Source organism: Bufo bufo, chromosome 1 (assembly GCF_905171765.1).
Source record: "Bufo bufo chromosome 1, aBufBuf1.1, whole genome shotgun sequence".
Classification (NCBI taxonomy): Eukaryota; Metazoa; Chordata; class Amphibia; order Anura; family Bufonidae; genus Bufo; species Bufo bufo.
In genome coordinates this window covers 786613310-786626936 of record NC_053389.1, presented here as the reverse complement: position 1 = coordinate 786626936, position 13627 = coordinate 786613310, and the positions used below count along the sequence as shown (strand labels likewise).

The following is a 13627-nucleotide window of genomic DNA, read 5'->3' as shown; positions in this document are numbered from 1 at the left end:
AGGGGCTAAAAGACAAGGCCCTCCTTTATCAAAGCTGTCTAACAGGAAAATAGGCCTTGTCCACATAGAAGCCAATCAGAGCTCAGCTTTCATTTCTCAAACTGCCCTGGAAAAATGAAAGCTTTGCTGTGATTGGTTGCTATGGCCAACAAGGCCTGTTTTCCTGTTAGACAGATTTCATGAGAGGAATTGAAACGGGTGGGTCTCATGTGTGAACACTGGGGCAGATTTATGAAACTGTCTAACATAGAAACATAGAAAGTGTCGGCAGATAAGAACCATTTGGCCCATCTAGTCTGCCCAATATATCTGAATCCTATGAATAGTCCCTGGCCCTATCTTATATGAAGGATGGCCTTATGCCTATCCCATGCATGCTTAAACTCCTTCACTGTATTTGCAGCTACCACTTCTGCAGGAAGGCTATTCCATGCATCCACTACTCTCTCAGTAAAGTAATACTTCCTTATATTACTTTTAAACCTTTGCCCCTCTAATTTAAAACTGTGTCCTCTTGTGGTAGTTTTTCTTCTTTTAAATATGCTCTCTTCCTTTACCGAGTTGATTCCCTTTATGTATTTAGCAGTTTCTATCATATCCCCTCTGTCTCTTCTTTCTTCCAAGCTATACATGATAAGGTCCTTTAATCTTTCCTGGTAAGTTTTATCCTGCAATCCATGTACTAGTTTAGTAGCTCTTCTCTGAACTCTCTATAGAGTATCTATATCCTTCTGGAGATATGGTCTCCAGTACTGCGCACAATACTCAACATACCCACCAATCGCAGCACAGCTTTCATTTTACCAGAGCATAATGTGAGATGACAACTACTGTGATTGGTTGCTATGGGTGACAGTCCGTTTTTCTTTTTAGACCGTTTGTCTAACAGGAGAGCGGGCCTTGTTGCCTATAGCAACCAATCTCAGCAAACTTAGAAGGTTGTAGAGCTCTTCATTATAAAATCATTTACATGAACAGGAAAACCCCTTTGAAGGGGTTATCTCATTAAGGCAACTTATCCCGTATCCACAGATGTCTGGTCAGTAGTGATCTGACTGCTGGGTCCCCGCCAATCCCAAGAACGGGGGTCCCTTCTCCCTGTGCCCAGTGCAGCTCTGTGGGACTGCCAAGATCGCTCCTGTGCGCTATCTCCGGAAGTCTCAGAGTTGAATGGAGACGCTGCCATGTATGCGTGTCTGCCGTTTCATTCAGACGAAAAGCACGGGCCCCCGCTCTTGTGATTTGGCGTAAGCACCAGCAGTCAGACCACCCCCATAGTTGCCAACTGTTCCGAATTTGGCAGGACTGTCTCTGATTATTTTTTATTATTATTATTTTTAACCCACTAAAACATTGGTAAGTATGCACCCCCGATCAGACACGCAAGTTTTCTCAGCGGGGCAACCCCTTTGTGGACACTGTAGTTGGTCATATCTCATTCGGCCAACATCTATCTCTCCTTGCAGCCCCATGTAACAGCCCTATCCTTGTGTCCCACCTGATGTGTGCGTCCTCCACCCTCATTAGATGGTCGTCCAATCCCGCTGCCCACCTTATGTTCTCACCTCCCAGTAGTGGATCAGGATTTCTTCTTGAAACGCGTTAGTCATCTTTCTCCTTTCTCTTGTGCAGGAGCCAACGGAAAGCTGCCATCATAAAAATTACTTCAGCAAAAGAAGCCGCGGCAAAGGACAGAAGGCGGGAAAACCAGCGACCGAAACCAGCGAACCCATGTGGGAGCCGTTCTGTGACTTCCAGGATATCACTCACATCGTCATCAGCAAGAGCAGAGTCAGCATCAACTGTCAGGACAACCGCTGTCTGGTGAGGGCCCTCTCTCCACATGCTGTCACTTGCTTATCGCCCGCCCTACTCTCACTCTAGTTAGAATGGAGGTAGATATCATAAGTGTTGGCCAGATTATGCGGCTGGTGGTCTTCCAAGACTGCACTTGGGACGGTCACAATATTTTGTATGCAGATGAGGGGCTGCCATAAACTGATGACTCTTTTCTCCGGCAAATCAAGTGGTAATCAAAGTCCTCTTCCTTTGTGTCTCCAGGAGATACTTCTACCTTCGTATGAAGAGGCACTGTCTTTTGTCTCACTGGTGGATGGATACTTCAGACTCACCACCGACGCCAACCACTACCTGTGTCATGAAGTGGCCCCTCCGCGCCTGGTGATGAGCATTGTCAACGGGATTCACGGCCCACTACAGTACGTGTCTATAGGGCGGTAACATACAGGACAGGGGCTGGGCCAAGTTCTCATAGTCTCCTTGGACTCCTAGAAAGTCTGAGTCTGTACGCTGCCAACCCTGCCTCTCCAGAGAGCAACCAAACCTAGCCAAAGGGCTCAAGCCACAACCAGATCATAGGGCCACTGGCCTGACATATGGCCCCAAGTCTAGCTCAGCCATCATTATTTACCTATTAGGCCATGACAGACTGTGTGGCTTCACCCCTTAAAGAGAATGTACCATCTCTACCTTTCATGGTTGAGATGGGAATGACCCACAGAAAGTGGTGGCCAGAGTCACAGGAACGGCCAGCGCTCCACTGTTTCTGTTACTCCCATGGTAGTGACTGCAAGCTTTTCAAATAGCATGGCAAACTTGGCCATCTCCGTAAGTCTGCCTCCCCGGGCCAGCACATCTAGGCCATGAAAGGTCGTGATCGGACAACCCCTTTAATGACCTATGATGTAACTGTATGTAATGGGTCACAAGGGAGTGTGGAGGAGGCAGAGGTGCTCATCTCGCTCCACTCATAGTGCTGGCTGTTTCATACTTCAAATACTCTCCTGCAACGAACAGGACCAGCGATAACACCGATCCCTGCTGCAGTAGTGACCACATGAGGGGTTAGGGTGGTGATGGCTCTGACTCCCCATCAAACCAGAACAATCACAGGGTACCAAGCAGTTATTATGGCAACTGGGGGCATAGTGAAGATCCCCCAGGCATGCCATGTTACTTCCCCTAATACTGTCTGCTCTAGCAGGGTGGAATAGGAAAATGGTAGGAAAGTATTGCAGTGTATTGTACATGCGATCAAGTGATGTCATATTCAATGGTTAATAATTATTGTTTAGAACAAGTTACAACATTCAAAATATAGGCTATGGACACCTTTTGGGGGCGTTTTTTTATTATTGCATTGTACTTATTTTGATCTAAAAAAAATTAAAATATATATATATAATATTTTGATCCTTTTTCTCTGTACAGTCTTGAGATTCTCTAGCATCATGTTCTGTATTTTTGCTATTTCTGTCAGGCAGCTCAGCTGCCTGCTCCTTTTTGCTGACCTCCTAAACACTCATCAGTAGGATAAGAATTGAACCATAATAAAAAATGTGGCTTAAATAAGTGTTTTATGACCTTTTTAGTAATGGAGAGAGAAGGTTTATTAGATGACCGGCTCAAAACGAAAGTACGTTTCACACAGCTAGACAAAAAGTTAACCCTTTGACTAGGGGTGCACCGAAATTCCGGCGGCCGAAAATGGGCCTAATCCATTTCGGCCGATATTGGTACATATCGGCAGAAAATATGATAGCCCCGCCCCGCCGCTCCGGTATACTAATATAAGATGTCATATTAATTTATTGGTTATTAAACATGCCCCCTCAGTCCTATTACTACCTTACATCCTAATCGCATCTGTAGAATTCAGGCGGGCGGCAGCGTAACTCTTGTCATGTGCCTGAATGAAGCCGGCGGCGCAGGCAAGTGACGTCAGTGAGAGACGCGCCGGCCGCCCGGCTTGGGCTGCCTGAATTCTACAGATGCGATTAGGATGTAAGGTAGTAATAGGACTGAGGGGGCATGTTTAATAACCAATAAATGAATATAACATCTTATATTTGTATACTGGCGGCAGCGGGGGGGGGGGAGGCGGGGGCGATCTGTGGATGGCACAGTTATGGGCTGGGGGGGTCTGTGGATGTCACTGTTATGGGCTGGGGGGGTCTGTGGATGTCACTGTTATGGGCTGGGGGGGGGTCTGTGGATGTCACTGTTATGGGCTGGGGGGGGTCTGTGGATGTCACTGTTATGGGCTGGGGGGGTCTGTGGATGTCACTGTTATGGGCTGGGGGGGTCTGTGGATGGCACTGTTATGGGCTGGGGGGGTCTGTGGATGGCACTGTTATGGGCTGGGGGGTCTGTGGATGGCACATATATAACAGTGCCACCCACAGATCCCCCAGCCCATAACAGTGCCATCCGCAGATCCCCTCCTGTAACAGTGCCAGCCACAGATCCCCCCCCCCCCTGTAACAGTGCCAGCCACAGATCCCCCTGTAACAGTGTCCGTCATCCACAGATCCCCCCCCCCATAACAGTGTCCGTCATCCACAGATCCCCCCCATAACAGTGTCCGTCATCCACAGATCCCCCCCCATAACAGTGTCCGTCATCCACAGATCCCCCCCCATAACAGTGTCCGTCATCCACAGATCCCCCCCATAACAGTGTCCGTCATCTACAGATTCCCCCCATAACAGTGTCCCCCCATAACAGTTGTTTTGTACAATCACTTGTGTATGAGGAAGCACCATGTTATATAATATGATTTATTAAATTCATGAAAAAGAATTATTAATAAAATCATTTTAAAAAAAAAGTATTTTAAAAGTATTTGGGCAAAAAGGCAGTTTCGGTTTCGGTCAAGGGCATCCTGAATTTTCGGTTTCGGTTTCGGACCAGAATTTTCATTTCGGTGCACCCCTACCTTTGACAGAGTGGCGGGATATTTTAAATAAAGACCAATTGAAAAAAAAAAAAGATTTTTAGACCAAAATGAGTCAAATGCAATTGTAAAAAAAAAAAATCGCTGAAGGTGTACAGAATAAAAAAAAAAAATATATATATATATACATAATTGGTATTGCAGTGTCCAAATTATTAAAATATATGTAATTTATCGATCACGCCAGAAGTGTAACTTTTTGGTCACCTCGCTTACCAAAGAAATTGAATAAAAATGATCAAGGTGTTGTCTGTACCCCAAAATGGTATCGATAAAAATGACAGCTCACCCCACAAAAATATAGGCATAATAGTTTCAAGTGCATAGGAGCCGAGCTGCAGTATCCTGGCATGGCCACTAGACGGCAGATGGAGACTCCTGCTTCCAGCTCCGTCCATAGGAATGTTTTTCCGCACCTAGAGCTGGTGCAAAAAGCTGGCGAGTAGGGGGTTCCAGGTGTTGAACCTCCACCAATCTGATATTGATGACCTATCCTGAGGGTAAGTCATCAATATCTAAAAAGTGGAAACCACATTTATAGTAATTTCACTGTATTAATATGGATATAACGAAATATTGCTGTATTTAATGCCGCCACATCTTAACCAGCTGTGTTTGTTATGGTGTTACAGGGAGCAGTATGTCGTCCAGAAGTTAAAACGAGAGGAGCAGGAGGACGGCCTGTACATTGTCCGCTGGAGCGCATTCAACTTTGCCCGACTCATTATGACTGTGAAAGGAACCAATCAGGTCAGTGAAAGAGAGTGATGGCAGGCCCCCATGACTGTATGAGCTGGCAGAGGTGGTACTAACGTCACACTGCAGTATGGGGGCTTCTGGTTTATGCAAATAACGCATATTAAGGCCTCATGCACACGGCTGTTGTTTTAGTGGCTCGGATGCGGACCCGTTCACTTTAATGGGGCCGCAAAAGATGCGGACAGCACTCCGTGTGCTGTCCGCATCCGTTGCTCCGTTCTGTGGCCCTGCAAAAAAAAATATAACCTGTCCTATTCTTGTCTGTTTTGCGGACAAGAATAGGCAGTTATATCAATGGCTGTCCGTGCCGTTCCGCAAATTGAGGAACGCACACGGACGCCATCCGTGTTTTGCAGCCCGCAAAACACACAACGGTCGTGTGCATGTAGCCTTACTGTAATGAAAGATTCTGCACACTTCTAATATTGCTTCCATTCCTCACCATTTTCATGATCTCCGCAGTCACGTATAAAGGGCAAATAGCATTCAGGTGTAGCTCGGTGAACGTTATTGTCTCTATCCCTGGAGGTCTAGGGCAGGGAAGGGGTTTATGCCAGTGCCTCTGGTGGTTTGTGGCAGTGAAGGTGTTAGTGTCAGCATCCCTGGTGGCCTAGGGCAGTGAAAAGGTTAGTGTCAATCCCTGGAGGTGTAGGCAGTGAAGGTGTTAATGTTGGTGTGTTTAGTGGTCTTGGACAGTGAGGGGATAAATTCCAGTATCCCTGGTGGTTTAGGGCAGTGAAGGGGTTAATATGAGCATCCCTGGTGGTCCCAGGCAGACCAATGGTCAATTTTAATATCCCTGACAGAGGGAATTGTAGGGGTAGCACTAATGGAAGTGGTCTTGTTTCCTCGCTGCACTGATCATAGAGATGAGTGCGGGGAGGGGATAGAGAGGACGGGGCAGCTGTCTGTAACTGTACAGTTCTCTCTGTGATGAAGCAGAGCTGTTTGGGGGGCGCTCTGCCCGATCATTAAGATATAGAAATATATTCCTGACTTTTCTGCAGCTTTTCGCATTGAAGTCTCAAACATTAGAACCTTTTCCACCGTTCTCCCCACAAATTCCTGTGCAGTTCGTACTGTAACCAGTCCTCCAGAACCCTATAGATTACAGCTACGTATCCAACGTAAAATTATATAGAATCCTTCCTCTGCGACTGCTCATCCTGATCCTCCTGGTTTATGAATAGAGCAGTAGAATTGCAGAGGGCACAGAGTTTTCAGGGAATGACTCTGTTGTACTCGGGGTCTGTTGTTGTCACTCTATCTGTTACTGGTTGAGATGACAATATGGAGGAAGGAACGTGGCTATATATGGTGTATCCGTGTTTTTCTTTTCTTTTTTTACATTTATTTTTTATTATTTCGTAGAATAAAGGGTTCATCTATCGGCAGTTCCGGATAGATAAAGTGGACGATATATACACACTGGAACAGTGGGACCGCGTCTTCTCCGGCGTCAAGGAGTTAACGGACAACCTGCGGGGCTGCACACTGAGATCTGGCCAGGAGGTCTTCCATGTGAAGCAGTGTGTCCTGCCAAAGTCTGGAGGTACAAGCGCCGTCCTGATATTTACTGTGTTAGAAAGATAACTGGCGAGTGGTCACAGGCCGCGCCGCTAGACTGGACAAATTCTGGGAGTGGGTAGGACCCGCTAAAAAATGAACATAATATTCCTGTACTGTGGCACCGAATAATCCAAGAAGCCTGCCCTTGTGTCCGGCAGAGGAGTGCAGTATATAATGTGAAGGTCTCGGGGTGTGTTCACACTTCAATGCTGCAAACCTGCTCACACTGTAGTACTATTGAATGGGGCTAAACATGTTCGTATTAGATCAGCGGGGTCCGACACCCGGGATCCCTGCCGATCAGTTGGCCCACCACAGCACCCTACATTGTATAGTGGTTGTGCTGAGCTGCGCCTAGGTCATGTGACCAATGAATGTGATGTCACATGGCCTAACGAGTGCAAGTGCCTTCTCAAGCAGCTGATCAGCGAGGCAACTGGGTGTCGGACCCTCACCCATCAGTTACTGGTAACTAGGGTTGAGCAAACTTCTGTTTACAAGTTCGGCGTCCAAGCTTCGGGTTATATAAGAATTCCGTTATGGATTCCGCTACCACAGACCATAACGGAATTCTATGACGGCATGCACCACGGAAGCCTATAAGAGGCATTCTGTATAGCATTCCGTCATGATGGAAGTCTATGGGCAGCATGCAATACAGAATGCCTCTTATAGGTTTCCGTGGTGTATCCCGTCATAGAATTCCGTTATGGTCCGTGGTAGCGGAATCCATAAGGGAATTCTTAGATAACCCGAACCTTGTAAACATAAGTTTTCTTGACCCTACTTATGACCTATCCAGAGGACAGGTAATCAGAAAACCCCTGTAGACCATAAGTAATATGGCGTGTTGTGCTATAGAGCCGGTGTTTTATCTGACTGTTTATGTACCTCATATGTATTATTGGAGGTCATACGCGGTATTACATACCCTGAGAGCCTACAGATCTAACCACCTCTAACGTACCACACCTTTCATCCACTTTCAGAAGTTTCCAACTTAACCATTTGTCGGAAAGGGAAGAACAGCAAGGAGAACACGTTGTCCCGAAATCTGAACTTGAGTCAGCTCAGCTTCCACCAGATCCGAAAAAATGAGATCACACAGGTATGTGCTTAAGGCAGGGCTTGACAAATTTCCTTGGAATCTAGGAGCCATCTAAAAAAGTTAGGAGCGTTTTTTTTTCAGCGACAAAAATAACACCTCTTAAATAACATATAAAAAGTCTACAACCAAACAACATGGGCATTAACAACAGATACAGTGGCAGTGTACAGAATCGCACGCACGTATACAGTGGACAGTGCCGCACGCACGCACAGTGTAGAGTTGTTGCGATACCAAATTTTTGATTCGATTTCGATACCATAAAAAAGTATTGCGATATTCGATACCACGCGAAAAAATAAACAAGAAAAGCCATGTGCATTCCGCATTTTTTAAAAATGGCAAATCGCGCAGTTTTTATTTATTTTCTGTTCCTGCGTTCACCGCATAGATTTTTTTAAAATATTTTAATAGCTTGGACTTTTCTGACGTGGCGATATGTGATATGTTTATTTATTGTTTTTATATTTTAGATGTGAAATTGGGTGATCTATTAGGTGACTAGGACTTCACACTACTGTCCCTGCTGCTCTGTGCACACAGCAGCAGGGAGATTACCATGGCAGCCAGGGCTTCAGTAGCGTCCTGGCTGCCATGGTAACTGATCGGAGCCCCAGGATTACACTGCTGGGGCTCCGATCAGAAGCTGCCACTGCCACCAATAAGGAGGGGAGAGGGGACCCTGTGGCCACTGCCACCAATGATTTTAATACTGGGGGGTTGAGAGGGGCGGGCGCACTGTGCCTCCAATGATTTTAATGGGGGGGGGGGGGGGAGCACTGCGCCACCAATGATAATTAATCCTTAATACAGGAGGCGGGTACTGGCAGCAGATCAGCGGCAGTTAACCCCTCCGGTGCCTCACCTGAGGGGTTAACTGCCGCTGATCGCAGCTCCCTGTCAGAGGCAGGGTGCCGCCTATGTGATTCTGCTGCCGGCCCCTGCCTCCTGTATTATGTGTTAAAGACGACCTTATATGGGTCCAGAATTTAAGTATTAGGCTACACAGAGCGGTGCCCAGAGATGTCCCAGCACTTACTATTATTCCTGGGTGCCGCTCTGTTCGCCCACGGTGCCCCATTACCGTCTCCTGCTCCGCATGCTAATTACTACTATCGGAGCAATGGGGAGGAGACATCAGCTTCTCTAGTGGGCGTTACTTCTCCCTGCGCTGCGATTGGACAGCACTACAGCCAGGGAGAAGGCACGCCCACTAGAGAAGCTGATGTCTCTAGCCACGAGCAGCATCCAGTGAGCGGGCGGGGTGGATCCGGGTAACTCCTTCCCTGCCAGACTGTCCGAGAAGTCCACGTAGAGGCGGCGGAGTGCCGGGAGCACCCCGGATTACTGGAGGGCAGCCATGTGAGGGCAAATACCCAGGCGCCAGGACAAAATTCCTGGCGCCTTGGATTTGTCAAGCCCTTGCTTAAGGGCTCATTCACACAACCGTATGCCCTCTGAGACATACAGTCCGTGAGCGGGCCATATGTCCCAGAGCGGCATACATCGTGTGTATGGGAGCGCACAGCATAATAGGTTACTATGATGCTGCGCGCATTGGGCTGCCCACGGGATTATTGTCCTGCACTCATAAGATCATATGAGTGCAAGACAATAGTCCTGCGGTGATAGTTGGTTGACTGATATTTGGGTCATTTTTAAGGTTGTATAGAAAAGAGTAATATTCTTTAAAAATGTTCAACTATCTGTTGTGGTTTTATTACTTTTTGATTGTTTTCTGTCAGTAAGTAAGCTATCCTTTGTTTTGCTTCTTTGGTTTTAGCTTGTCTTGTGAGGAACTTTCCAGGTTTATTGTTGGCGTAGAAATTCATTTTATATTTTAGTAATATTTTTCCATATTGATTGGCAAGAGTGTGTTGTAGTTCCTGCCTGAGTTTTTTTTTTTATATTTTCAGAATCAGTTTGGTTTGGTTTTTGTTCATTTTTATTTTCAAGATATGTTCATTCTTGAGTTATGTGTGTAATTTCCTTTTTTTTTTTTTTTTCTTCTTTTTTTTTCTTTTTTGTTCTGTTTGAATAAATATCCCTCGTATTACTGCTTTATGTGCGTTCCATATTGAAAAGGGATTGCAATCTGATTTTGTTGTTAATGGTAAAATATTCTTTTAGGGAGGATTTATGTATTCTGGGTGATTGATAATATAGTCAAAGAGGTGTAGATGGACCTAGATATTGTTCTTTAATTTCTATTGATGTTGGTGCATGGTCTGACCATGAGATACTCCTAATTGATGGGTTTTGTGTAGGTCTGGTCTACTTAGGGTACTTTCACACTTGCGTTATTCTTTTCCGGCGCTGAGTTCCGTCCTAGGGGCTCAATACCGGAAAAGAACTGATCAGTTTTATCCCCATGCATTCTGAAGGGAGAGAAATCCGTTCAGGATGCATCAGGACGTCTTCAGTCTTTTTGACTTTTTAGAACGGAGATAATACCGCAGCATGCTGCGGTTTTATCTCCGTCCAAAATTCCGGAACACTTGCCGGAATGCCGGATCCAGCATTTTTTCCCATTGAAATGCATTAAATGCTGGATCCAGCCCAGAGTGTTCCAGCAAAACTGATCCGGCATTGCGGTCTGCGCAAGCTCAGACCGCAAAAAATGGGAAAAAAAATAAACGCCGGATCCGTTTTTTCCGCATGACACCGGAGAGACTGATCCGGCATTTCCGGAACTGCCTGCCGAAATCCTCTGCCGCAAGTGTGAAAGTACCAATATGAGGAACTTATCTGTTCTGGAATAGGAGTTGTTTGGTATAGAATAAAAGGTATAGTCTTTTTGGGTTCCGTGGAGGCATCTCCAGACATCTAGGTAGCCTTCTTTAACAATAAGGTTATGTATATTAGAGTTTCGTCTAGATGGGGCAGTGGAGTCTAAATCTGGGAACATAATATCATTTAAGTCACCGCCAATTATTATTGGGACTTGTGCTATTTTTTTTTTTTTTTTTTGAGAATATTTTGGCGAATGTGTGAGAAGTTAGAATGTTTGCATTTAGGGGTTTTAACTTTATGAAAATCGGTTTCTTGTGAGAAAAGAATATCACATTTTAAAGATATTGCCTCGTTCCACAATAAGAAACGTTTAGTGGGACAATTTAGGCCTTTGGCATTAATAGAGGTAATTTTTATAGTCCTATTTAAAAAATAAATAAATAAAAAGGGAATAGATTTTACCTTTTGATATAATGTATGTTCAATTAGTGTGTGTGTAGTGGTGTATATCTACTTATCTTGCAGGACAGTATGGTGAGTGATGTTGAGTATCGGCATGTCCAACCATAGGGAATACTTATCTTTAAAAAATATATTACATAACGAGAATAAATGCAAATCTAAATGGTTAAACTGCCTATAGTAGGCCTATAATCTGTGTGGCGGAGAGATCAGGTTGGGGGATTAGTGCCATTTCATGGTGGTGTTTGGTTAATTCCCATGTTTTAGGAGCGATTGCCTCTTTTTCCGATGGTCTTCCATTCTTGTGTGTTTTTTTTTTTTTTTTTGGGTGATGTTTTGGGCTGGTGTTTGTTTTGATGCTTGCGTTAGGTTCCATTGTTGTAGTAGTTTTTCCTCTTCTTCTTGGTTTCGTATTATATATGTAGTATCTTCTTTTTTGATGATTATTTCCGTATGGGAAGCCCCATTTATATCTGATTTCGTTCTCCCGGAGAACACTGGTGATGTTAGACAGATCTTTTCTTGCTTGTAGAGTCGTTGCTGAAAGATCTGGGAAAATTTGGATATTTGGATAGGGCTCAAGTAGGTCTTTCCTCCTTCTGTTTTCTTGTAGAAGTTGATCTTTGATGTGGTAAAAATGTATTCTAGTTAGCACATGTCTTGGAGCGTTTGGGGGCTCAGATTTGGGTATCCGGTGTGCTCGATCAATTCTGAGTAGCATATTGTCACGTGTAGGTAGAATTGATTTGAGAAGTTGTTGTACGTAGTTTTCTAATTTGGGGTGGGGGTCGACTTCGTCAGGTATTCCTTATTTTTACATTATTTCTGTGCGATCTGTCTTCTAGATCCGTAATTTTTTCCTTCAGCCATTTTATCTCAGAATTTGCATTGTCGTATGCGTCTTTTAGGTCATTTTGGGCTGTGATAAGTTTCACCATTTCGTTTATGTGGGAGGTACGTGAGCCTAGATTTTCTATGTCTTTTATGGATATTTTGCATTATTTGTCCAATATTGTCGCATATATTGGTTCGTAGGGATGTTAGTATTTCTTTCAGTATGTTTTCTGTAATGAGTTGTTCGTTTAGCGACGTATCCATGACTCCTTGGGATTTCCATTCCGGCTCCAATTCTTTAAGCCACAAGGACCCTGACGATGTGCGGCACATGGCCTCCTGTCACACTTAGCTCTATATTATCTGCTTGCAGAAATCCCACTTGGGCCAGGGAACCCGAACTAATATCTATGAGGGGGTTCTCAAAGTGAGTGGCAGCGGTGAGCTCGACCTGGACTACGATTACCGTGAACTGAACAATAACTCCCATGATCTACGTGTGGTCCTGAAGGTGCTGGATGCCAGTCACCAAGACATCGCGCTGGTGAGTCTTCATGTGTCTTCGTGTCCTTTTGAGATGCTCTAGTCATCTCTGACCGCTGTGTTCCTCTGTCACTTTTTCTGCGATATTATCCACATTCTTTCTACCTTATCGCCATATGCCAGTACCATCCTGCCCACCACAAAGCACCGGGGTTCAGGCATCGTAACCAGCAGGTTGTTCTTACACCAGCCTCCTCTGGCGTTACCACCACCCAACGCTGGCTTGTCCTAAACAGATTCCTCCATTTTTTAAAGGGAACCTGTCAGGGGTTTCTGTCCCCCAAACCACCTGCATATTATGCCTGTCTTTATGTATATAAAGAAGTTTCCATACAGAGCTTAAATTACCAGAGAAGAGTCCGGTGGCAACCAGCGCATGGGCAGATGAACCTCCGGGCTCTTCTCATAGCAGCTCTCTAGGTGTATGGGCTGCTTTCCATTGGTAATCTGTTACACCCACCTCACGCATGTCATTGCCATTGTTTCCACCACCACTGGTCACTTCTTGTGCACATCTGTGTTGCCACCAGCTGATGACATTCTCACCCTTCTGTGTTTATGACCACCTTAGAGTCATACATAGGAAGGTGACCAAGGGTCCGTGAATTAGCTTTCCATCTAATGATGGGGAGGGATTGGAACGATCGTTTCCCTATGGAGACATTTTAAATTATTATTGCAAAGATGCCGACATCAGCACTAGTACCATTGTGTGATGCCAGATACCTATGGTCTCCATCCAGCATGTGGTCCACAGCCAGGGCCTCTGTGGTGCCATCACTGCGTCCTTTCTCTTTCACAAGTTTTCTCATATTTACGTAATTGCCCACCACCATGACATTTATCTCCAGCTTTACCGCTGC

The 13627-nt window shown here is 45.2% G+C and overlaps 1 protein-coding gene across 1 annotated transcript in view; it reads left to right on the top strand.

The window, feature by feature from the left end:
• TYK2 (tyrosine kinase 2) overlaps positions 1-13627 on the top strand; it is a 53265-nt gene that overhangs the window by 21256 nt on the left and 18382 nt on the right. Inside the window, exons 7-12 of the mRNA XM_040414930.1 lie at positions 1633-1824; positions 2062-2219; positions 5389-5506; positions 6887-7067; positions 8074-8192; positions 12595-12765. Of these exons, the coding sequence (XP_040270864.1) occupies positions 1633-1824; positions 2062-2219; positions 5389-5506; positions 6887-7067; positions 8074-8192; positions 12595-12765 (939 nt within the window). The remainder of the gene's footprint in view (positions 1-1632; positions 1825-2061; positions 2220-5388; positions 5507-6886; positions 7068-8073; positions 8193-12594; positions 12766-13627) is intronic.